This window comes from Anomalospiza imberbis, chromosome 1 (assembly GCF_031753505.1).
Source record: "Anomalospiza imberbis isolate Cuckoo-Finch-1a 21T00152 chromosome 1, ASM3175350v1, whole genome shotgun sequence".
In the NCBI taxonomy this organism is placed as follows: Eukaryota; Metazoa; Chordata; class Aves; order Passeriformes; family Viduidae; genus Anomalospiza; species Anomalospiza imberbis.
In genome coordinates, this window is record NC_089681.1 from 114,835,904 (window position 1) to 114,862,355 (window position 26,452).

The 26,452-nt window shown below is 35.3% G+C and overlaps 1 protein-coding gene across 8 annotated transcripts in view; it reads left to right on the forward strand.

Annotated features, from left to right (window-relative positions):
• The window catches only part of ZNF385D (zinc finger protein 385D), a 419,164-nt gene that overhangs the window by 330,027 nt on the left and 62,685 nt on the right, over positions 1-26,452 (forward strand). For all 8 annotated transcript variants that reach the window (XM_068207228.1, XM_068207236.1, XM_068207262.1 and 5 more), the window contains one exon: positions 24,242-24,404. In XM_068207228.1, coding sequence (XP_068063329.1) covers positions 24,242-24,404 — 163 coding nt within the window. The remainder of the gene's footprint in view (positions 1-24,241; positions 24,405-26,452) is intronic.

Below are 26,452 nucleotides of genomic sequence, written 5' to 3' on the forward strand. Positions count from 1 at the left end.
AGGTTGAACTGATCTCTGTGCAGCCTGATCTAGTTCAAGATATCTCTGCTTCTTGCAAAGGTGCTAAACTAGGTGACCTTTAAAAGGTCCCTTTCAACTCAAACTATTTTACGATTCTATGAGGTGAAATTGGCAATGCCTCAGGTGAAGAATTATTTATAACAGTGGTCATCACACTCCAATGAAAACATAATTAGTTGCAGGATTTAGAACACATCCACTAATATGACAAGACGTAAAAAAAAAAATCACTCGGCTAGGGAGAGTAGAAAGAACTAGATAGATGTACAGCAAAAAAAGACCAGGAAAATATAGTTGTCTTTCCATATCTGAAAGGGAATTAATAAGAGTATAGTGATCAATTGATCTTTGTGTTCCTTGGTTTTGATAGATAAATAAATTTGACTAATTCTTCAGATTAATTTGATTTAAGAGATTTTTTTTTGTTGGACTACTTGGTGAAAAATTTTAACTGTAATGGTAGTGAAATTCTGGAAGGAAATGTACGGACAGTTGAGGGGTGCCTATTGGCAGAGAGTATTCACAAATTAGGCACCTGTTTCTGAGGATGGACAAGAGATGGTGAATGTAATCCCACACCTGAGAGAGAGATTATATGACATCTTGCTTGACTAATTTACAAATCTCTCTCTGTAGTTTGGAAGACATAATAGAGATTTCCTCATCCATGCCCACTGACAGTCACACTTGGCCTATGACCTCTGTTTTACAAAGTGGGGAACTTTAAAATATTGGTCCGTTAAGAATAAGAAAAGCCTGGTACAGTTAAATGCTAGAAGTTACTTAGCATTTCACCCTTCTGATTTGAAATCTGTTGTTGGTCAATTTGCAGAGATATGCTTAAATGGTATTTGAAGCAATCAGTGCTATTGCTAGCATCAGGATCCACACACGATCAGAATTGATTGTATATGAAGGTGTTTTACTGAAGTGCGTGGAAGCCCAAGGGTGAGACCCCAGATCTGGGCTTCTCCGATACACCCGAATCGGTAGCTTATAACCCCTTCTACTCCCCCCCACCCCACATTAATTATTAAACTTATATTGTTCCATCGTAGTTCCCATTCCCACACAGGTGCAGTTTCGCTTGACCTACTGAAGACTATGCTTGATTTGCTGAAGACCATGCTTGATTTGGTTAGGACAATCACTGTTACAGGGCTATCATTCACTCCCAAGGCCTGGCTGTCCTGCAGGTCCAGGCCTGTTCCTTCTACCTGCCTGCTCTGGCCACCACCAACCCCCGATACAGTTTAGAAATCATTCCTATGATTTCAATTCTAAGCTACTAAATTTAACCCTTACTCTATCACTATTTGCTTCAATCACTGTTCTGTTTGTGGCTATAACCAGAGGGTCTTATTATTATTGCATGTTTTGTTGTACATGCAAATGTATAGCAATTTTGGGTTAGATTCAGATTTACAATTAAGCTAGATGTTTAGAATCCTGGTTTGGTATAAACCAAATAATTTCTGCTTGAATTGTAATGCTCAGCTTTTTTAAGCAAAGTCACTTTTGGCAGGTATTATTAGCCATGAAGCACTTTAATTAATTAAATAATTAATTTCTTTATTATGTAGTGGCATTTTATTTTTTGTCTTTCCAAACCAATGTGTTTGTGTTATATGAATTCATCAGCCTGGTTCTTCAAGGAAGATTATTTTGTGTAAATATTTACAGATGCCCAGCATCCCCTTAAAATCAGTATTACTCTATGAGGGTGTAGTATTGATTGCAGCAATTATATCTGAACAAGCACAAAATTTCATCCAGATATAAGTTATTCATGTATATATATATATATAAAATTTATATATTTCTGTAACTGTCTCTCTGTATATATGCTATTTATTTCTAATAATGCACCATCTTTCCTGTACTATGAAGTTAAAGTAAGGAGAAATAAATACTGATTCCACTTACAGAATTACACATGTTACTTATTTGAGATCAGAATATGAGTCAGAATGGAAATACACTCAAAGTGGATATTTTTCCAGAGGTATTGGTCTGTGGTAGTCACTGTAAAAAGTAGCAAGTAATCACAGAAAATGAATAGTATGGAGATTTCTATGGGATATCTGGCATTTGCATCAATACTATATAGAAAATATAAAGAATTGCTAACAAAGTATTTAATTACTTGATTTTTTGGCATTCCAATAGTCTAATCAAATAGCACTGAATATTTTGCATTTCAATTGCTTACATGAAGAATTTTGAAAGCAACCTGGTATATCCTCTGCCCAGTATGATGTTCAGTGGAGTCTGTTTTTAATGGCTTAGCCTGCATATTTTAGAAGAATTACCTCCTCTTTCCTAGACCACAGTTATAAAGATTGTAATATGAATTGCAGTCAGATCCTGTGCAACTCTAGTCTTTTCCATACTAGAGCATTCAAACTTTTTCTTATTATTTTTAATTTCCTTTTTTTAGTATTAATTTTAAAACAAAAGAATTCTTATTTGCTTATATGTAACCTTTTTCATGTAGGGAATAAGTAACTTAATTTGTAGACTATGAAATCCAGAATAATCTGAATTTTAGAGTACTAATAAATTTTCACATAACCTCCAGTTTCTTAAAGCCTTTCTAAAATGCTTAAGTAGAAAGTATAAGTAATTACCTTTTGTTGTATAAAGTACCTTTCCCATAATTTTCGGTTTCTATACCGTAATTTTATGAATCTATACAACCTAGAAGCAGAAAATATACATGTCTGACAGAGTACCTTGTTTAGCTTTGAAGTACTTTTGATGTTTGAACTCCAGAGTACTTTTGGAGTACTTTTGGTGTTAAACTGAGTCTTCTGACTGATATCATAATGTTGTGACTATTTCTTTGTCTCTTAAGCACTGGCAGCAATCTAAATATTTTGTATAACCCTCAGTAACTGCTGTGAGCGGTCTCTGTGTGTTGTGCAAGCTGTGGAGTTTGCTAGACAAACTCACTACACAAACTTTTGATAATCCTTGTCCTCATCTCCTCTCTTTTAATGAAAGTACCCTATTTTGTCTAGAAAATCTGTACTGTCCTAGAACATGGAGCAGCCTAGGGGTATCAGGCCCACAGGGACATTGCCTCAGGTCAAGAAGGCAGTAGGTGCCACTGTGCCCACCCTGCAGCCCTCTGGCTTTGCCTGCTCGGCAGAGGCACGGTCAGCAGGAGGGGACACTCCCCTGTGTCTCGAGAGTCGGGGAGCGGCTAAGACAGAGCGCAATGCTGTCTGCCTTGTATGGAGGAGAAGCGATGTCTGAGGAGGTGATAAGGGAGCCGACTCAAGGCTGGGAAAACAGTGTCAGGTTTAATGCGTGCTCCGAGGAGCCCCAAGAGCCATAGTATCTGACAGCCAAAAGCGCCTTCGAGGCTTTTGCAACATCTTAAGTACCAGGGCGGTAACAAGGGGGAAGGGACACCCATTGACCAGTGGGGGGATATGGGGGAGTAGAAGGTGGAAGGATAGACAGATACATAGAGCAGTGGGGGAAGTTTAAGGGAAGGACCCCGGCCCTCATCCACTCACTCGATGCCCAAAGTGGAAGATTCTGGGCGAGTGGGATGAGGAGCTGAGTGATGGACAGGGTGCTAGGGAGGGGACAGGGGAATGACTGAGCATTTTCAGGGAGATTGGCATTGAGGGAAAGGCAGAAAAGCTCGGGGTTGAACCACCGGGAGAAAATGAGGAGTGAAGAGGCAAACCATTACAGAACTGTTTCAGAAATATAAAAACACAATATAACAAGTAGGAAAGAAGAAGGTTTTAAGTGACTGATCTTTAAGAAAGAATGTTCTTATGTCAGCTGTTTTCTTAGGCGGCTGCTGGTGGGGTGACATGGAGTGCCTTGGTGTCCAATGTATTCATGTTACAAGACTTACACTTTCTTCTCAAAATTCACTCTCTAGCCACATACAGCAGTGGTAGTGTAAGAGGGAGTGTCTAAATTAAGCACTGGAACAGGCTCCCAAGGGAAGTGGTTGGGTCACCATCCTTCAAGGTAAAGATGGGTAGAAGTTATACTTAGGGACCTGGCAATGCTGTGTTAACATTTGGACTTGACAATCTTAAAGGTCTTTTGTAATCTAAACTCTTCTATATATCCAGGAGAAAGGAAAATCTAATGCTTTCAGCTACCTGGTCCCTGAAAAAGAAGGGTTGAGGAGAAATGCCTAATGTCAATGTCAGCTGAATATCAGAGTCACTATAGGAAGAGACTAAAACATTCAGCTGATCATCAGGCGTTGCTGTGTAGGATTTAGATTATGTTAAACGCAAACTTTTCTTTTTTTTAATTTTTATTTGGCAGCTCTTGCTTCCTACCTCTGTTCATTCTATTAGGTTATTTCATTTTCAAAGCTCTCACTTATTTTGATAAAACAAGTCAATTGTGCCAAAGGTTTGTCATCTCTTTTAAATTACTAGAGTTTGCCAGAAATTATATGTGAATAGGCAATTGCTCTCTCTGATAGTCCTGTTTATAAATTGCAAAAGATTAATGACTGGTATTCTGACTGTGGAATATAAAGACAAATTAGTTGAAAAGGTTTCTGCTTGTGGCACTGAAGATAACAGTTGTAGTATTTGCCCTTTTGGGACCAACTTTTAACTTTAGGTGGGCGTGGATCTCCTTCAGCTAAGAGCTGAAGGAAAGGCAGAGGTGATAGCAGTTAATAAGAGAGAAAGTCTGAAATAAAAGCAACCTCCCACCACATCTTTCTGTGTTACTGTCAGAAATTTGCTTTGTCTCAGAAATTATTAAATTAATATATAAGAATGTATCAGAAAACATTATACTGGGAGGCAGCACGCAGGCCTAAATGGTCTCATAGGTCCTAGATCTTCCAAAATCTGCTTTCAGTGGATTATCTGTTACGGAGATGTCCTCTAGACAAATTACAAATCTGTTTCCAGTTGTTTTAATGGAATTGGTCTCATAACTACATTTTTTGGGTTACAACAGAGAATGGTTTTGTGCCTGGAGCAGGGTGTAGGAATATGTGAGTGAAATTAAAATGCTAAAGTTGGGCAGGTAGAGACTAACCAGAGCTTCTTTGAAGTTTTTTGGCTGGAAATTGTGGGAAAGAAGAAAATGCTTAGTATTTTTTTAACTATACATTGAAAAATACCATTTTATACACAAGGGAATACTAATTTTATACATGAGGTAATTAGTACAGACAGGCAGGAAAAGATAGTATAAAAGAGGAGAAAGGAAGTCTCTCTTCTGGTTCCGTATTGTGACATTCATGGAAAAATCTGCCTGTTTAATCTGCAAGGAGAGAAATCCCTTCACTTTTTGACCTACACTTGTGTTTGAGGCATTTTTTCCCTGTCAGCTTCTTCAGTTAACATGCAAAGTCAGTCAACTCTACTAAGCAACTGTAATTTAAGAATAATTGTGGTGGGGAGTTTTTACAGAAACCACTTTCCATGGGCAAGTCCTCACTTCAAAGGAAAGAAAAATTTTAAACTCTTTGTTGTGCAATCTCCATCTAGCATTTTTTTGATCTAAGTTCTTTCACATATATTTTTAAAAATGAGAATTCATATAGTAGGGAATCTGAAATTCTGGATCATTAATAGTGGGTGCAGATTACAGATTTCGCCGTAATCTCCCAGTTATTTAGCAGTGACTCCTGGTTCACTTTGTCAGGCAACAACAAGGACATAAAAAAGAACCAAAGATAAACAGACAGGGGTGTATATCAGTCTGGGATACAGAAAGAATAATTGAAGAAAATGTGCAGCAAATTGTATTTTTTATCAATTCTCCCTCCCAATAATTTCTTCTAAAAATGCATTAAGAGTAAAGTAGTGCTTAGTAGTGCTTATACTTGGCTTTGGTTGATGATACTCTATTCCAACACCCATAAAATCTTTCCAAGTAATGTTACACACACTCTGGACACCTTTTTTTTCACTTTTTGGTCAGTAAATTTGCACTCCTGTAGGTACCTGTAATATATTCTTCTCCACTGTATCTGTGCAGCCTCTTCTTGGAGGAAATACAATGTTTCCTTTTGAAAGAATTGCTATTAAACACAACTTCCCCTGATGTAAACAAATTCCACTTCAGAACCTCCAGACCTGACTTTTTCAGCTCCCGAGTTCTTTTATCAATCCTTTTATATCTTTTACAGTCTCCGGAGATATTGCTATTCTGTGTACTTACTTACATCACAGCTAACAGCTGGGAGCCTTATCCTCTGAAGGAATGGAAGTACAACCCAATACCTCATTTTAAAAGCTTTATATTGGAAGAAAAATACGCATATTTGAACTATATTTTTGAGGGCGGATTGCCCACAGTTGTTAATTTTATTTTTTTTTAGCTCAGTTGAAAGTGAAATCTTTCAAGGTTTTAAATGGTTGAAAGGGATTGATTTCTTTTCAGCAAAGAATTCAATATGGCGCTTACACCTAACTCCCCCACAGACTTTAAAATCTCAATTATGAATTCAAATAATGTATTTAAACTGAGGTAATCATCTACTGGTAGACCATACAGGTACTTTCATATATATAATTGTTTGATGAGGTGACCTGAAAGTATGATTTTAAAAATAGAAGGATTTAGTCTGTTTGGTATTTAGATAGGTCTCATTGTGTTGTGGTGGGATAACTTTAGATACAAATGCATAGCAAATATACTGACTTAATTTATGTTCGCAATTTTTTGATGGGTATAAATGTTTCTTTTTATCCCTTAGAAAGGAGATTTTATGAGGTAGTCGCTGAACAGGTTTTATCCTTTCCCCAGCATAGCCTATTTTCTCTGCATCAGTGGACTTGTCATGATAATCAACTTTTTTGTCCCAACCATCAATCACTCCTGATTACAGCTGGGGAGAAGTTCTGTTCTGTTGATCAGCCCATCAGTGCACATAATATTACACCTGGAGACAAGTGAAAATCATCCCTTGGTGGGAGAATCACTTACCTTCAAGCCTTTTGTCTGAAGTATTTTAATTTGCATTTAGAGTATTGAAATTGTCAGTGCTTGCTTTGATTTTTTTTTTATTTCTTTAACAAAAATAATAAGTCCAGTTCATCTTTCCCTACATGATAGAAGAAGAATGCTTTTCTATTTCAAATATCTTTTGTTCTTTTTCACTTTATTGTACAAATATTGCAATAATTATAACTATTCAAATTAAAAATAGAATTGTTATGTTTTACTCCATTAGCAGAAATTTAGTATTCTTATATGCTAGCCCAGAATTTTTGAAAAAGCTATTTTGTTGGCTTTTAATTGGATATTTGGCTAGGGTATTCCATTTATATGAAGGTTGTATAGCAAATTTCATAGCAATTAATTAATTAAAATCTGAAGGCATAATTCTTTTCTTTAATGAATTCTTGTTATATTGTGGTCATTCTGAATAACATGTTTTTTCTTGAAATAAATGTGTTTTTCAGATGTCAGAAGAAAGATGAAATTTCAGCTTGAGGAAGCACCTTATATTTTGCTAGTTACTTAAATATCACTTTTAATTAGCTATCAGAATGACCAGATGTATTTTAATTGTACCATTCTTTTTTCATCTATGGTCACTTTTTTATTTTAGGTATCTTCTCTAAATACTCATTGTCACAAGTTAATCCTTTCACATGTCAAAAAACCACAACCTATAAGACAACTATAAAGCTGATACTTCAAGGATTACAGGATGAAGTGTAAATGAAGAAGAAAGAATGTGACAGAGTGGGGTAATAAAGATTTGATTAGTAATCTTGTTTTTACATAAAAAGTTTAATTAGCAATAGCTCATTTTCCTATTCCTGCTGGTCATTTTCAGGACAGTGATATATTGCTTTTTTGCTGTGAGCCATGCCACCCAATAGAAGGTGTTATGTTTTCATTAGCTGCAGATGCTTCAGCATTATTATCTCTCACCTTAGTCTACACACCAATACAAAACATGTCTAAATCTCATAATTCAATCAGCCAATTGTATACGCAGTGCTTTTAAAACTATGGGATATTTGCTCAGATGTTTTGTTTCTTTTTAAATTGATGATAAAAGCACTAAATTGCAAATCAAATAATCACTGAGCCTCAGTCCTTATATTCTGTCTGCTTGAATAGCTTATTTGCCAAATACAGAATTTCATTACTTGCATAGAAGTTGTTCTTCCACAATGACAATCTGTTTATTTTTATGGTTTAGTAATTAATCTGAGCATATGGCATAATTTTTATTTTACAGGTACATCAATCTACATTACCTTTTCAAAGACTATTATTACTTGTTATAATGACAGGACAGAAAATTATTTTTTTGTAATTGAATAGAGAATTTTAATGGGTTTTCAGTAACATAATTCCAGCCAAATAGCCCATCGCAAGTCACCTGTCATTCTTCAATTTATTCTCTAGCATTTTTTTCATACCAGAGCCATGTGTAAGGATAAAGGTTGTAATAAAGTAGATTTCTAATGTAAACACATTCTGAGAAGCAGCAATAAATGAGTAAGAATGTCTGAAGATGTCAGAAAACATGCAGTATATGGAAATAATTAACATTTTAGACACTGGAACAATTAAGATTTTTTTATCTATTTAACAGTACTTTCTTTTGTGTAATTCTCAGGGGCAAGGAATTTTTATTCCAAAATTATTTGACATAACTAATCTGTATCTCTTCAGTTTGTTAAAAGACTGTAAGAATGAAACTTCCTTCACAGGAGAGCTAAGACAATGCGCATCACATATATGTAAAAATGGTGCAGAAATATTTTGGCTATTCTTCTAGAGTCTGAGCTCCATGTCCTGATTGGTGACAGGCCTTACTAGCATGGTAAGCCAGTGAGGCATAAGACACAAGGAGAAGCCTGGGATATTTGTAAGCTTATTAGTTTCTTCTGTGCTAAATTAGTGCTGTTGGAGGTGGTGCTGCAACCAAAAATAAATGGCAAGAAATAAGGAGATGACACACATTCAGAAGAAGAAAGCAGTAGAAGCAGTGGCATTAAGCAGTGGGGATCATGAGGAATAGGGACTGCAGTGAGAAAACAAAGGTTCTGGTCCAGACACTCAGGGGTGTTTGTCTAAGGTATGCGAGAGGGAGAAGGATCTATATAGGAGAAGAAGCAAATAAACAATATTGAGTAATGGGTGCAGTGATGCAGAGTAGGAGATCAAAACAGAAAAAACAGAGACTCTGAGTCTGTCATAGTTCATGATTAACATTTGGGATATTGTGACAGGGGTGATTTGAAAAATGGAAAATTTTAGACGGCAAAGTAAACAGTAGTTAGACCCATCCAGGAGCTAGTAATGCTGAATGATCATAAAGATATTGGTTGAAACCCGAGAAAAAGTTATCCCAAGGAAAGTGTGTCCAAGTCCAGAGAGCAGAAAGGCTTGAAAACAGTATCTTGAAATATATGACCCTGGCCAGTGCAAGTGGTTTTCTCTTTTTTGAACTCGGAGGAGGTTTGTCATCCCGACATTTTTCAGCTGGGGTTACTTAGGATTCAGATCTTCTCCAAAATCAGCCTTAATTTTTTTTTTTTCTCACTCATTAATTAAACCTATACAAAACTTAAGATGGCTGAATATATCTGCCTTTTTCTGGTATTTGCAGGAAGGAATACTGATAGAAGCAGTTCTAGAATAGTTTAAATGGGTAACTGATTTAAATCTGGATTTTCAAAATTAGCAAGGATAGTATGTCATCTTTCTCAGAAAGTCTACTTGTATCCAAAAGATGTTGATTTCTGTATTCCCTGAATGGGAAAGTGCAGGCCAAAAATATTTACCTTCCTTCCCCCACCCCTACTGATTTTCCTCATGTTGGCCATTTGTTATGGTTGCTCCTGACAAGAACAGTAAGAGATCGATTCTCAGTGAGGAGATACAAAATCTTAGAGTAACTGGACTATGAATTTTAATTCAAGTATTGAAACTGATTGTTGCAGTCATAAGAATCTGTATATTTTGCAGGCATGATTACTTTTCTGTATTAAAAAAAGGTCCCATCAATTCTAAATATGCATTTTTTAATTTAGTATCTATATTCACAGCAAACTGAGGGGTTTGAACTGTGGCTATGAAGCAGGATTATCTTTGGCTGAGTGGGTAACAGCAGTTCATTTCATTTCAGTATGTTGTTAATAGAACATGAATTACACTAAGGGCAAGGCAGGGGCTCCTGGTGTTTCCCTGCAAGCTGTTTTGGTGTGTGCAAAGATACATTTTCAACCCGATAAGTGATGATAACTTGTAACCGGTGAGCGATGGGCTGGCCCTTGAGGACCTTTGGCTGGGGAGAAGCATAATTCTCTTTTATCAGCACCAAAGGATAAAGAAAGAAGATGATGACTTTATCATTAACATGAAGTCATTTTCTAAAATTCTTGCACTCTAAATAACCACACATTCAGACATATTATAGAATTCTAGAATCATTAAGGCTGGAAAAGACCTCAAATACCATAAAGTCCAACTAAACTGTGTTCCCAAGTGCCACATCTGCACTTTTTCTGCAAACATAGAGTTTAAATTCTGTTGCTGCCTCCTGTGGTAATAAGCAGGACCAATGATGTGGTCGGTCTGATCAGATAAAGAAGGTAGAGGCTCTCTTCTGTAAAATATCAGGGGGTTATACCTGTATTCCTGAACCTGTAAAAGTCATAGACCTGATTTACTGAAAAGATGTTTGCACATGACTGAATAAACACTTTGGCTATGGAGTTAATCCATTGTTAGCGGGTAACTGCTTGTTCTCCTACCATATTTGGACTAGTCAACACTTTGGCTTAGCCTGAAAGCTCCCAGTTTTATTCCTGGCCAGTTGTCTGCCTAAAGCAACCTGTTAGATTTATCTTCTGTAAGCCTGAAGGTGCTATTGCATCTTAAACCACTCAGCTGGAAGTAATATCTAGTTTGTATTTGAAATTCAAAGCACAAAAAAGAAGCCTACAGAGTGGAAGGAAGGACAAGTAGCCTGTGACGAATGCAGAAAAATTGGGATACTGGTGGATGAGGAGCTCAGCATGACCTGTTCATGTGCACTTATAGCCTAGGCAGACAACTGAATCCTGGGCTGCATCAAAAGCAGGGTGAGCAGCGGGTTGAGATTCTTCCCCTCTGTCCACTCTGGTAAGACCCCTCCTGAAGTGCTGTGTCCAGCTGGAAGCCCCATCAGGAGAAGGATGTGGACTTGCTGGAGTGAGTCCAAAGGAGGGCTATGAAAGTCAGAGGGCTGGAGCACCTCTCCTATGAAGTTAGGCTGGGAGAGTTAGGGCTGCTCAGTCTGGAGCAGAGAATGTTCTTGAAGGACCTTACTGCAGTCTTTCAGTGCCTAAAGGGGGCCTACAAGAGAGCTGGAAAGGGATAATTAGAAGGCCAGGTAGTGACAAGACTAGGAAGGATGGCTTTAAACTGAGACAACTCAAGTTTAGATCAGATATTAGAAAAAAATTCTTTACTGTGAGGGTGATGAGGCACTTGAACAGAGAAGTTGTGGATGGCCCATCCATGGAAGTGTTCAAGGCCAGGCTAGATGGGATTTTGCATAATCTGGTGTAGTGGAAGTTGTCCCTAGTCATGTCAGGGCTGATGGAAATAGAAGATCTTTCAGATCCCTTACGACCCAAGCCATTTAAATTCTTTGATGTGGCTGGTACAGTAGGTGGCACACAGAGACACATAATCCAGAGCTGGGAGTGGAGGCGTCACAAGGCTCTGAGGAGACTGATATGCATGGGCACAGGGATGACATGGTTCCAGCCATTAACTCTGAAAGCCAGGAAGATGTCCTGGGAATGTTGACTTGTCTCAGGCCAGTTAATTTGCCTCAGGCAGATAACTTACTGGCAATATTTAGCATAATTTGGTAGATCATAGGAACCTACAAGTCCTTTCTTTTACAGTCACAACATTTGCTGTCGGCTATTAACCTTCCTAAGTCATGGTCTGAACTCACACCCTTAAGGTCTTTTCAAGGTAGGGTCCTTGTTTTCTCGGTCTATCTAAGGTAAATTCATGTTGAAATAAGTCATTCTTGAAATGAATTATACTATAAAGCACAGTCTTTGGGAGATAAATTGAGTTATTCTATTTATTTTTATTACATTTTGCTTGTATTTTTATTATGAGATGGACTCAGATGTAATCTAGCTCTAGGATCAAAAGTAAGAAATTATCTAAAATGGAAAAATAATCTCATAAATTCAGTTGAGACTGAGAGTTCTAATGATTATCTGCCTTCTTGTGATGTTATACTCCCTAGATATCATTATGTGGTGCTTCTGATATGCACTGTGTCTTTATATCTGTCCATAAAATGCTGCAGAAATTATTTGCAACCCACTAGAGAAGGGACAATGGATTATATCTTTCTGAAAAAACTGTGAGTCCCTTATAGCTGGATGTTTGCTGGGGATATGTATCTATCTCCATCTATCTTTTTCCACACTGGAAAGCTTTCCATCTGGTATTATATTTCTGGTGAGATGGCAGCTTTCCCATGCTGTGTGTGTGACTATATAAATACTTATATATATACACATACAATTACCATTCTCAAGCAGGTTTGCTAGAATAAAAAAGTAATTGGAAAATATTCCCATGGTTGTCTATAGCAGTATTAAGTAAAACCTAGTAAAAAAGAGCAGAAAAATCAAGTCATTTCCATTTGAGCTTTTTTTTTTGTTCTAGTTGTCCTAATTTTTATTTTTCACTATTTTGTACCATATATTTATGCACAAGATACCAGTAGCACCTGAATATTAGTATAAAGTGCCAACCAAGACGATGAAGTTAAACAAATGCTATAGAGAGGCTAAGCATTTAGCTTATTCCAAGTTGATTATGACACATTTTGTGGTGAAAACAAAACTTTTTTTCTCAGCTGATATGTTTCTGTGATGTACATTTGGTTTTGTTGGCTTAGTCAAAGGCTGTCCGTCCATCTTTAAATTCTTCACACTGTTTCCAGATGGAGTATTGCACTTGCTTTCAATTGCCAGTCCAGGGTGAAATAAATGTCAACAGTTCTGTTGACTTAAGTGGTGCCAGGATTTCACCCACACAATCTAAACTCAACATGTTTGCTATCTGTTTTGGTTTTATTTTTCTCTCTTTCATAGCAAGGAAGTCCTTACCATTTCCAAAGGGCAAGGAAAATATCATGGTTCATTGTTTCTAGATTTTGGTGTATAATGATTTTGTAAGTATGAATGTTGAAACAGTGGTAAAACTCATGCCCAAATATTGTTTTGTTACAGGAAACGTAATGAAGCATATTAGGTCTGGTCAAAAAATAACTTTTGGATCAATATGATGGATAATATGTCTGTTAGGAAGGTAAAAGAACACAGCTGGGATTTGAATAAATTAACTAGAGCCTTTCTTTTGCAACAGGGTTTCTACAGTAATTTTCTAACTTCCTATCATGGGTGATTTCAACATAGATTTCAAAGGATGTTGGAATATTGAAACAAATAGCTCATTCTTGAAGATCTTTTGTTGTTTTTAACACATTGAATTAGCTCATTACAGCTGAATATGTAGTGGAAAATAGCATCTGTTTACACTGCAGAATTATAAAAATTACTTACCAGTAACAGAATAAGGAGCAATTTGCAAAAGCTAATCATATTTGTGCACTTATTTGCAAAAAGCAAGTTGTTAATACATACCCAAGGGAAAAAAGAACTTACTGGTTTACACAATTTAATAGTAGTTTTAAGCATAAGTGTTTTTTTTAGGGATAACTTTTCAAAGTTACAAAGATATGGGCATAAGAACATGGCTGTCGCATATTGCTGCTTCACCTGTACTCAGTGGTGGTTTAACTCCAGAAATCATCCTGAACCTCACCAAGCCCAAATCAGTTCAAGCTGTCCATACACTCCAAGTATACACCACCAGCTTGGAAACCCATGAGGAGATTGCCTTGTTGAGAGTTCTTGGTTTTTTTAGATAGAAGTTTTCAGCACAGTGTGCTCCATCGTATAAATTTGGGGTGCTGCAAAGCACACTGAGGCACACTAATTATCCCAGCAGTGAGATGGGTGGATGTAAACTGAGAGATATTCAGAGTTTTGGTTCATCATTGGAGGTGAAGTTAAAGACTCTTATTTCCATTTTATTCAAAGAAGATTCAGAAATCTTTACAGCTTTTTACTAAAGAAAACAGTTTTCTGAAAGTAATTTTTTGGGGACTGGGGAAGACATGCTGTGTTTTCCTTAGCCCTGCTATAACAAAAGGAAGAACAACATAAAAACAAGAAAGAACAAATAAATAAATATAAATTTGTTAATTAATTTTGGGAATAGATATGAAGAGATTTGCCTGCTCCAAAAACTCTGGAGTCTCAGCATTAAATTTCTGTACCATGTGGAAATTTCACTCTTTAAGTAATCTCTGCCCAAACAAATGTCTTAGGTTTTAAAATCAGAAAGGGCTTTTATACTTGTCTAGTTTAACTTTTTTTTATGTTATACACCTTATGATTTCATATAGCTGTTCCAGTTTTGAACCTGATAACCTGTGCTTGACTAGAGGAGATGAGAAACATTAAAGCCAATGTAGAAATATAGAGCACCTCTGAGACACTTGTCCTATAGCCCTTCAACATCTAAAATGTCCAGTTGATTTCAGAGGCACTGTTCTTATCCAGTAAAGTTTGTAGGATTGCAGCCAGTTTCTTTTATCTTCAATTTGGTTTTGTTCAATGAAAAAAAAAAAAAGCCAACAACAGAATTTCAGATTTCACTGTAACATCAGATAAGTAGAAAGTTTTGTAGGAAAAAGACAAAATGTAACTGCAGTGTAAACAGTAAGTGATGTCAGAACATCTCTTTAAGTTTTGTATAATTTGATATCCTTAACTGTGACTTCCTACATGGAACCTTACAGCTTAAAGGAGTAAAAGATTCTGACCTGTCAGCTTTGTACTGGAAGGTATCATTGCCATTTCTATATTGATGGTAGTACAACAATCTACATGCCTCATTAAATAAACCTCAGTTTTCAGCCTTCACTACTTTTGGAACAACTCGATCTATCCACACATATGTATTACTTTAAGAACCAACTATATTAATTGATTTAATGACTTGCTCACAAGCAGGTCTGTGTGCTCTAGGTATGTGTTAAGGTAATGATTCAAAGTACTAAGGCTCTGACCCTATGATAGTTGGTCAAAGAGTAGTACCAAATCTTGTAGGTACATACAGTATCTTGTGGACTTCACTGATGCCCTGAATATGTTCACAGAATCACCCAAGGATGATTGAAAGCAAGGCAAAACAAATAAAAATATGTAAAGGAATAAGTATAACTGTATTGTAGACTGACTGATCTTCAAGTTCCTATGCTTTATAAACCTTTGTTCCCTCTGGATATTTGGATTATTTTTTCAAAATATTTTCTCCCTGGCTAATTGTTTAGATAAAACTAGTTTTTAAGGCAAATTTTCTTTCATGGTATGGCATTAGTTTTTATCAGCACTAAGCTATTTATATTGTATTTATATTGATTCATTGTATAAAACAATTCACTTTTGTTTCTAGTAGGTAGCATTTATTCATTTTACTTATTTTCCTTTTTTTTTTTTTTGATGTAATGTGTACTTCTGCCTAGAGAGAGAAGTCCTATGGATACACTTATAGTGGGACTTTTTAAGCAAATTACTGGCATAGGACCCTTTTAGAAATACAAAATGTGACTAAATAAGCAAACAATTAGTAGGCTAAGATTTCTTTTATTACAAGGAAATGCACTGCCTCTCTATGGATGCTTCTGCACATGGAAGGCTTGGGTGCCTTTTGAGATATGAAGAGAATGAAAGAATCTTTAAACTCTTCCATCCTTAAATTATCAGTCTGTGTGCATATGTGCCAACTTTTCACAGTGGAAAAGTTCACATGATATTTTATGTGTGTTTACAGCCTTCTACAAGAAGGCTAGAGATTGAACCTGGGAACCTACAGTCAAACTCACATAAAATAAAGTTGTAATCAGGAAATTTGGACATTTATATTTCTTATTGTGGGTTTTGAATTTCTGCTTATGAGTAGGAGTTGACCTAAAGGACATCGGAAATATTTATGTTAAAATAATTATTGAAATATAAATTGAGAATCCAAAATGAAAAATCTGTGTAACTGTATATTTTAATGAAAGAATCAGAAAGTTGAATCAACATTTTTCTGAACACAAAACTGAAACTTGAAAAGCTTCTAGTAATTATAGTATTAAGAACAGTGATTGCAATAAAACTATTAGGACTGTATTTAGGAGCAGCTACAATAACTCTGTGGACTCTCTTTTTATGGTTTTGTATCTAGAAGTCATATTAACTTGTTTGTAATTTCAAATATAAGGTTCAAATCATAAGGAATTAATAATTATATATGCAGTTTTTGAGCCTTTCCTATTTTCCATGAAATTTCTTGTAATACCTTGTGTCCGACCACCACTTTTTCATGATCCTTTGCTTCAGTCAAAAAATATCAGAAACTCAGAATTCAATGAGATTTTTATCATGAATGTAATCAGACAGAAATAGTTTCCTTGGCAACAGAAAGCAGGTGAAAACACTCACACAAGGTACTCTAAACCCACCTACTCAACTTTCTTTAGTTATAAGTTCACAAGATGCATGCTGAGGGAATCAAGTAGGTTTTGTTCAAACAGTGAAGAGTTTCTAAATTAAATGAGTGTCTGGGCAGGTAAGTGTCTGTGCAGAGCCTTGACTCCAATTAGGTATTATGAACAAACTCGTATTCAAACAGATGCTGGCTCCATATCCAACACTGTCATTCTTTTGATGACACCAGAAAAAAATGAACTTTTCAGCACTATTCAGAATATTGATGTCAAGTTCAACAGGATCCATTGCTTTGAAGTAAACCTCATTTGTGTATAACCTGAATATTGAACTACATTTAGATTATTAATACAATGTATAAAAAATATGTGGTGGTGTGCACTGCTAGTGCAAGGAATCTGGGGTACATTTCTACAAAATAACAGTAGCATATATCATTTGTTCAAGTTCTTCATTTGGAATATATCAGTTCCAGATTCAAACTGGAAACATATATATTATATTTACTAAGCTGAATTAATAAATGCTTTATTTTATTATATGCATAGCTCATAGCAGTGTGTAGAGATTAACTTTTTTGTATCTCTTTCTAATATTAATGTGAGATTAATTACTTGGTTAATCTAAATGAAAAAAATACTAATGAAGTTTAATGTTCTCTTGAAACTAACTACAGTAATATTTGCTATGGGGAAAACAAATGATGCTGCCAATTAATACAGTAAAGATGAGATTAAATGTTAAAGTTAATTTTATTGATGATAGCAGTTTTCAAAAGACCATGTTTCATCTCTCCGTCAAGAGAACATCCTCCTAAACAAACCATATTGCTTCATAAGACAGAATATATAAAATTCTATATTCTAGAACTTGATAACCTTGTCAAAATAAGGTTTAAACTGCTTTTTCTTAACAGTAAAAAGGATAAAATAGATGGCAAAATGAATGGCCTGTTTATTGTATTTAAACATGTAAGAAAATTCTGTTGTCTGCATGAAGTACTGGTGTTCTTAAAAGAAAAATGCCAGGTATGAGAACTGATTGATTACTTGAGTTATAATCCCTTCAGTATATATATTTTGGCACAGTGTATGTTGCCTCAGAATGCAGTGTGTTATATTCAGGCAGATTTTTATATCTTGCCTAAATTATCTCAGGTAATGTCACACTCAATGGCAGTTAATAGTACAAGCAGATGTATGGTCATTAAAGTACTGTCTTATGGAACAAGTCAAGTTAGGTAGGAAATTTTTACCTTCTTCATCTGACCAAGATAAAACAAGTTTTGCTTTCCATAATGAAAATATATTCCTTTTCATAATGAAAATGAAACTGATTTTACTAAACTATGGATGGTTTTTACCATAAGAATGGTGTTAATGCCAATCTCTCACAATGTGATGCAGGCTCTTGCCAGGTGCAAGCTCTTGCCATTATAGAAATTATTCTGGAAGAAACCCAAAAACAGGGAATGGGGTAGAGCAGATTAATTATGCAAGGGTGCTAGTAAGCTTAGGAAGTACTCATTCACTCTGATCAGTGAGTCTCAGGGTACATTCATGAGTATACTGAATAAATACTTTAGAAAGGAGAAGAGGGAGTAGAAAGAGGGAGTTTTCTTTCCCTAGAAAGATAAATACCTGGGGAATAACATACTGGGACATTTTATTCTGCCATAATGATGGAGAATTGTTTGGGGTTGTTTTCAACAGAAAAAACCTTTTTGGTTCTTGACCTATAATTGTATATTTGGTTCTAGAGAAAGGGTGAATTGATTGATCATAGTTTAGGGGGCAAAAGCCTTCTCAGAACATATCCGAAAGAAGTCATGTTACACATATCCTTGGTGTTTAGTACCACGATTACATCTGAGTGAATAAATTAATTAGATTACAGAGTAGTGTTGTGATAGACTGCACAAAAATTTTAAGTGGCACAACTCAGAAGATAAAGGTAAGCTTAGCAGAAGGTAGAAATAATGATAGGCAATGTTTATCTGTACCACAATTGACTGCAGATTGAATTTGTATGTGTCAGGCAGAAATTAGGATACTTGTTCAATATGAGCCATGTCATCATGTTGACATCATCTTTAAAAATTACATTACATGTTTTTACTTAATCTCCTATTCTGCAAAGGCTTGCACAGGTAATTAGTTGTTTCATGTACAGAGTCTGTGAAACTGCTAAAGTCTGTGGAGTTTTTCTGTTTTCTAGTGGGTAAGCACAGGACTTGTTTGTAATCCTGAATTTCCCATGTGCACTCACTCTGCAAACAAATAGAGGGCCTTGTAAGAAAGTATTTTTTATAATTTAATACAGCCTCAAGTAAAAGCTTACCTACTAAACAGAGTAATACATCTCTATGAAAAACACTGCACAATCCTCTTACAACAATTTTAGCTGCATCTCGCTGTTAGAGCCCTGCCTTGGGCTGAACTTGTTGGGCATCTCAGGGCTGTTAGACTTTCTCCCTGTAAACTTCTCCAGTTTACTTACTGGAGAAGTTCCATAGAGATCAGCTCTGGTTATGTAAATGGCACGTAACTGGTAGGATACAGTTGTTTCAGCTGCATCCTGAAACCTTCCCTGGGCAATGCTGTCATCACTGGCTGGCCAGGCTTTGGAGTCACTAGAAAAAATGACATGCTTGTTCGAAAAATAAAAAGGACATTTGAATTTTATCACTTTCTTGTGTGCTTAGGACATCAGTAATTTTTCTTTTCAAATACTTATTGACAGCCATATTATAGGAAAATATTTGTACTCAGAGATTATGGTTATGTGTGATAGACCTCTCATAAGCAAGTTCCCTGACTTCATCAAGAACGAAGCCTTCTTGGCTTATGCAGTTATCTCTAATTGCTTTCCATGTGTGCCTAGCTAACTGACAGTATTAGTTTGAACTGGAAACCTAATTTTTTTTTGTTGTTTTAGAGCTTTTTGTTCTGGAGAATCCTGACATCAGTTGCAGATGTATTAGCCAAAATTATTACTATTGTTTTGTGACTAATACAGAGGTGAGGGTAGCATCCAGTAGCTGGAAGGAAAAAAAAAATGATGGCATGAACTTCTGAAGTCTCAGGCAGACAGAATAGATTTTCCAGCACTCTCAGCCCTCTTAGTTTTGTGCTTTCCGAGGGTGCAGACGGACCGCAGCCTTGCTATTAGTTAGCCAGATAAAAGCATGGAGCCTTCTCCACAACAGACATCTTTCAAAATGCATTGTGAAATGAGAAAGACATAATGCGAAATAGTTGGATTTAATTTTGTGAGGTGGAATCAGTGGAACATATTCACTACACCTTTTGCAAAAGGTTTCTTTTATTTGAACTGGCTTTCATTATGAAGGCGTTGCCTAGAGGGAGTGATTAAAGCAGGAAAACAATCTGTAAGAATGGTAACAGGAGGTGGATGAGGAGGGATATGAAAAAGAAGATGCAGTGCTGCAAAGTTAAAAACTCTCTGAGAATAGGACAAGACCTGTTTTTATTCTCAATGCAAAAACTAAGCACAATGTTTTTGTTGGACCACTGCCTAAAGAACATAAGTGAGAAGACATATAATCCAGTGAAGTACATTAGTCAGGCAGCCAAACTTATTTTGAAAACTGCTGTGTAGATATGTTGACTGTAATTGTAAGAGAATACTGTCTGGATTGTTTAAAACATTTCATCTTTCTCAGTGTATTTTACACATTTCAATTTACTTGGTAATATGATGTACTGATGGTGATTGTGGTACAATACTGCACTTAAGCAAGGAAAATACAGCTGTTTTTACACGAGTCTTGTTTTCTAACTGTCACATCTGCATACAGTATTTTTATTCTTTTACAGTATGTTTATCTGTGTGGTTATAACATAAATATACAGACAGATTTTATAGACAAATCCTTTTTTATATTTGAGCAATTTGTCAAGGTTATAAAATGTATGGCTTAGAAAGGTCCCTAATTATTTAACACTGGTACATGGAACCAAAGAAAAAAAAAGGAGATGCTTAAATTGACTTGTACAGTCAATTGCAACTAATACTTGCTCAAATAGGCAAGAGGTCATTATAAATAACATTGAAAAGTGATTTACTAGCAGACATTTTGCCACTTCATTGAAGTAGTTCCCACAGACCACAGTTTGTCTACATGCAATTTTCAAGATCAGGATCCTCAACATTTATTTAAGGATTCTTGAGTTTTCAACTTAGATACAAAGTAGTAATAAAAATTATTAAAATTATATATTTATATTAGTTACAGGATATTATTACCATATTTCATGTTCTTTATATCTTGCATGATTATATATTATTATTATAAATAATAAAAAAATAATTTTTACTTCCATGTGGGACATCTTTCTCAAAAACGGATATATTTTCCTGAAGTTCTCTATGACATGACACCAGCAATATTTCACATATTTCTCATGCTTCATCACTGGCATTAGCTGAGTAACTTGTCTTTGCAGTGCTAGGTTTAATTCTGTGCATCAAACATGGAAACTCTGGTGAAGGAAGAAATAAGGTCTTTCCTAAAGTATTTTTCTAGTGTATTCTTTTGTAAAAGGGTTCCAGAAGGAAACCCTTCTCACCTTTCTGAGAGGGTACAGTCTCTTTATTCAGTTAAACATCATGGTTAGCAGCAAAAACTAGTATTTAACTTGTTTTTCTCTCTTCTGCTGTCTCTTATTATTGCTTAATTAGGCATGAAAGTTTGGAATAATTATATTTTATTATCTGTCTTGTTTTTGTATTCATCCTACAAGTAAATACTCTTTCAGCACTGAATTTTCTAGGCTATAAGTAAAAGCCATTTAAACAGTAAGAATGATTTTGGTTCTCTAAAGGCTGCAAGAAATTATTCAGTGAGGTGCCATATTTTATGTTGCTTTGCTGAAAAATGTATTTGTGAATATTTTTGCATCTCCTACATCTTACTCTTGCAAGGAAAGATAATGAAAGAACTCTTTTTTTTGTCTTTTTAATTAGGGTTCCAGTTCAGTTGTAAAAGCTCAGCATAATCTAATTTGGAGCTGGTTAAATGCTTAGGAGCAATCTGTTTGCTCTCACACAGAACTCCTATTAACATGCCAGCTACAGTTATATTGAAACAAGCTTAGGTGGCTTCATGTCCCTGCAGAGGAAGGAGATTTTAACTTTTAAATGAAAAGACTTGAAGACCTTATTTAAGTAGAGGCTGGGTAAACTAGCAGCACTCTGTGGGAAGTGAGTTATGGACAACTCTGCATAGCAGCTATCATACCTGTAAATTTGAGCAATGTGTTTCCACTTTAGAGTAATTTCATTCATCTATTTCAGAGCAATGAAAAGGTCACCAATTTCTGCATAGGCCCTCATTATATATTCCTTCAGCATCCAACATAAAACTTGAGATAACCTTTGTGGAACCGTAGCTGAGAGAATTTGGAGAGAGCTGTGGATGCAGAATAATTAAACTTGGGGTTCTCTGCCAACAATTCTGTGAAGAAAGCTGAGATTTGTATCAAACTAATATCAGCATTCACAGTTCAGTATTAAAGACCATGTTGTGAATATATTTCAGATGTTTAACTAGTGACACTGTTAGTTAGGGGAAAAAAGTGCAGTCAGAATCTGAAGCTGACTGATGATTAAATTTGACTAGAAACTCTAAAAATAGTTGACATTATAGCAACACAAGGGTGTACAGTATTATGTCATTTTTAATGCGTCATTGTAACTTAACACTGGTCTTTTGGTTTGATTATAATTAACATCCTCTGACTGTTTGTATTTGGCTTACAGTATGTCTCAATGTTATGTGTTGAGAACTGTAAAAGGTGCATGCTTGTGCTGTTTCTGTTCAAGTTGTTTCTAATTAAAAACTTCACTGTCCAGTGTTCTTTCAATAAGGGTACCTAATACAATATTTACATTATTTTAGGTATAGAGAAACTGGCTTTTCAACCAAACTGAATGATGCATCCCAATATCCAAGAGAGTGTGTTTGTGTGTGTACATCTACACATGTATACACTTACAAATGTATTGTGAATTGGTTTTAGACAAGGGCTCCTACTTATTTCCTACTACCTTATGCTTTTCAAATCTCAGGCATCTGGAAGGAATCAAGGAATTTTCATGTAAGCTGAAAGTCATAATTCCCTCTATGTATCCTTAGAGTGATAGTTAGTCACTAGAACTCCTCTCCCCAAAATTCAGGACAACAAATAGCATTAAATAACAGTCTAATGACTAATAAATGCCAGATAATACAGGATTCTTCTACCTACATGAGCAGCTTAGTGATTGGAATGACTGTGTCTTTTTATCCCATTTGACACTTTAGGTTTATAGCCACTAAATTCCATATACATGTTTTGATTCTTTTAATTCCACAATAGAAAGCATTTGCCTTTCTTTTATGTTCTAAATAACTTCTAATGTTTCATGTTTTCTAAAAAGAAAATACTGACCTTTGTGGGTCCTTGAGCTGACCCAGAATGGTTACTTTTCATTTTTTCAATTCTGTAATAGCTAAATTTTGACTACATTTCTGAAGTCTTAACTTCTCTTTCAAGTAATAAAGGAGTTACTTTCCATAAAGTTTGAAGTTCAAAAGGAAAGATATAAGCAATTTTTCGTACTGTCAACTTATTAACTGAACAACTGTCTTTCTTATAAAACTTTAAATAATTAGTGAAGAAAAAAACTCTAACTATTCATCCAAATTTTAGTGATTTTTTATAAGGTTTAATCTAATAGTTCAAATGCTAATCTTAAAATGTACTTGCATATATATTAAATTAATAAATTTGGTAATAACTCTTGAAATAATAAAGTTATTTGTAATGTAATGCGTACATTTTAATAGCAGTGCATATAAAAATCTATTTTAGCTTAGCAACATGAAGTAGCCAAAATATATTTGGGATTGTGACAGGATTTGTGGGAGCTTTCTCCTCTGAAAGGATGCTCCTGGCTTTGAATTTCAAACACTAGCTTTTGTAGCAGGTGAACAAAAATAATCCTTTCTTTTTATTTATTTTTAAATTTATTTTTAAAAAGCCAGATAATTACCTGTCTGCCTCACATTCATTTATGTCTTTGCTGATGGTCTTTTAAGGGTGTGTTTTATATTTTGCTTTCTTTTTGTTTGGGCTTTAGTTTTGGGCTGGGGTATTTTTGGTTTGTTTTTTACTGTCAGTCCTTGCTGAGAAGTTGCTGATACCACTGTTAGTAGTAAAGTGTTCTTTGAAAGAAGCTTTGATAAAAATTCTAGTTTGAAATGGAAACTGGAAAAATACAAAGCTATCGGGAGGAGAATGCCATCCTTCCCGTTGCCTGAGAATGATTTCTTTTTCATGTGAAAGCAACATAAATCTTAATAGAAAAACTAATGGTAGAACGGTAGACTAAAACAACCTAATTTTGGTCAAAATTAATCTACTGTTATACAGTAATATACTATATTAATTGAATTTGCGTGGCTCTAGTACTTTTTCCATTGTTTTGCAAGCATCATTCTAATTATAATTTTCTGTTTGGTCACTACTTGGATAATGTAAGTGGTACCCATTATTGAAAGGTAGTCTGTATTTGTACTAATACAGAGAATGCCAGTTTAGAAATGAGCCTGATTGCATGGTTCATTTTGTTCTCCTTTGTAGAGCCAGGCTGCGGCCCACTACAAAGGCACTAAACATGCCAAGAAGCTCAAAGCACTGGAAGCCATGAAAAATAAGCAGAAATCTGTTACTACCAAGGACAGCGCAAAGACTACCTTCACTTCCATCACTACCAATACCATCAATACCAGCTCTGACAAAACAGGTTAAGCGACAATCTTTGTTGGTTTTGTTTGTTTTAGTTTTGATTTGGCTTGTATTTCTTTTTCTTCTTGTTTAATTCCATGTCTGTTTGGTTATGTGCTTGCCACATTGATTCATGCTCGATCCATCTTTCTGTGTGATGTTGATTTCTTTAAGTCCTTTCAGTAGGCTGGTGATAATCCGATAGTCATGGAGCTGATTTCTCCTAGTGAAAAGAGGCTTGACATTCTTTTTATGATGGAATGCAATACTCATTACTTGATTAACATATCAACTGATCTAAACCTCCTGGTCTGTATGCACTATCTCTTTATCAATAATTATATATGGCACATTTCTTTTAACCACAATGTAACAAATTGCACTATTTGTGTCTAGAAGCCTCTTAAAAAGCATTTGCAGTAAATACCTAATTTTCATAGATTTCAAACATTGCATTATTTTTTTAAAATGGCTATTGCATGGTTTTGAAATGGAAAATAGCTGCATAACCTCTATTCCACACAATCAGGTAAGTGCTATTGATGCCAATTATTCTGCTTAAAAGAGTCTTCATACTGAAATAATAATGTTTAAATTATTGTGTGGGTAAAAGTGACTCTTTATGCAAATAAAATCTACATATTTGTAAAGTCAGCAGGATTGGGTTGACATCGCATTTTAAATATGCAGCTATTGTTGGAAATTTCAAAGGAAGATTGTAAGGTCACTGAGAGGTAGTCTAGTGTCCCACAAGGTCATGACTGCTCTTGTGTATAAAGGGATACAGTTTGCACATTTAGACATAACCAATCCCCCTCCACAAGCAAGGCAAAAATAACCATGGGAGGAAAAAAACAAAGCTGTGAAACATCAGAGATCTACTTACTGATGCTGAAAATGGCTCGCTTGGAACCTCTTCTGATACAGTAAGTTCAGCATTGTAAATGGACGTGCAATAACCAACTATAATACAACAGGAAAATACCTTGCAGACACATGCAGTACTTTCTTGAAGATACATCTTCACTTTATTTGTTATAGACAGATAGCTCAATGTCTATCTCTCTCTATAAATATATCTTAGTTATAACTTACTATTATAGATGGCATTTTCTTTTTCCTATGTAGATTTATAACCTCATTATGATGGCTTTAAGAAATATTTGCTACATTGTTTTTGTCTTTGTTACCACAAGAAAAGACAAGAAAATATTCTGAGAGGTTTTGTCTGATGAAATAAATTAAGTATGGAAGAATAGGAAAAATGGCAAAAGTTATTTGGTGAAATATGTATTTCTAAATATACAAATACCTTTAAAAGTTTCTTTTGATGTTACTTGTTGAGATATTTAGAACAGGAAGGAGGATGTTGTGTGAAAGAGTGATTTATTGTTTACCAAATATGATCTAGTGGTTTAAGAAAATAACTGAAGAAAAGAAAGTTCTTTTAAAGGTTTAAACTGTATTATTCAAAAGCTTTTATCTTATGCTGTGTAAGTTTGAAGGATTTTCCAATGTACCTTAAGACCAATCTGAGTTTTTCTATCAAGCTCTGAATTAGATCCCTGACAAGATATATGAACTGTCCTGTATCCAAGGTCAGTAGCCCAAATCAGTTTTTATATCAGCATAAGTAAGAAAATATCAGAAATCCAGCTGCACAAAGAAGCAGTGGTCTATGCTGGAGTTTCTTCAGCTTTACACAGTGGTTGCAAATTCCTGGATTCATTTCATAGAATATGTGTAGACATACATATATGTATACAAGTACATATACTCATTCTGTGTTAGAAACACTGACCCTAATGGGGTTCTAAAAGTTACATGTTGATGTTAATTGACAAAAACCAAAAAATCTTACAATTTCTTTAATTATTGAGAGCCATATTCAACTGCTGCCAAAAGCTCTATTCAACTAGTGGCATTCAAAGTAAGGTAGGCAGTTCTATCCAGATGCAGTTTTTACAGGTCACTGTTGATGTGACTGGCAACAGAATAAAATCCTTGGTATAAATTATCCTTTGTCAAGCATGTATACATGGTGAGAGTAAAAAAAAATGGATAGCC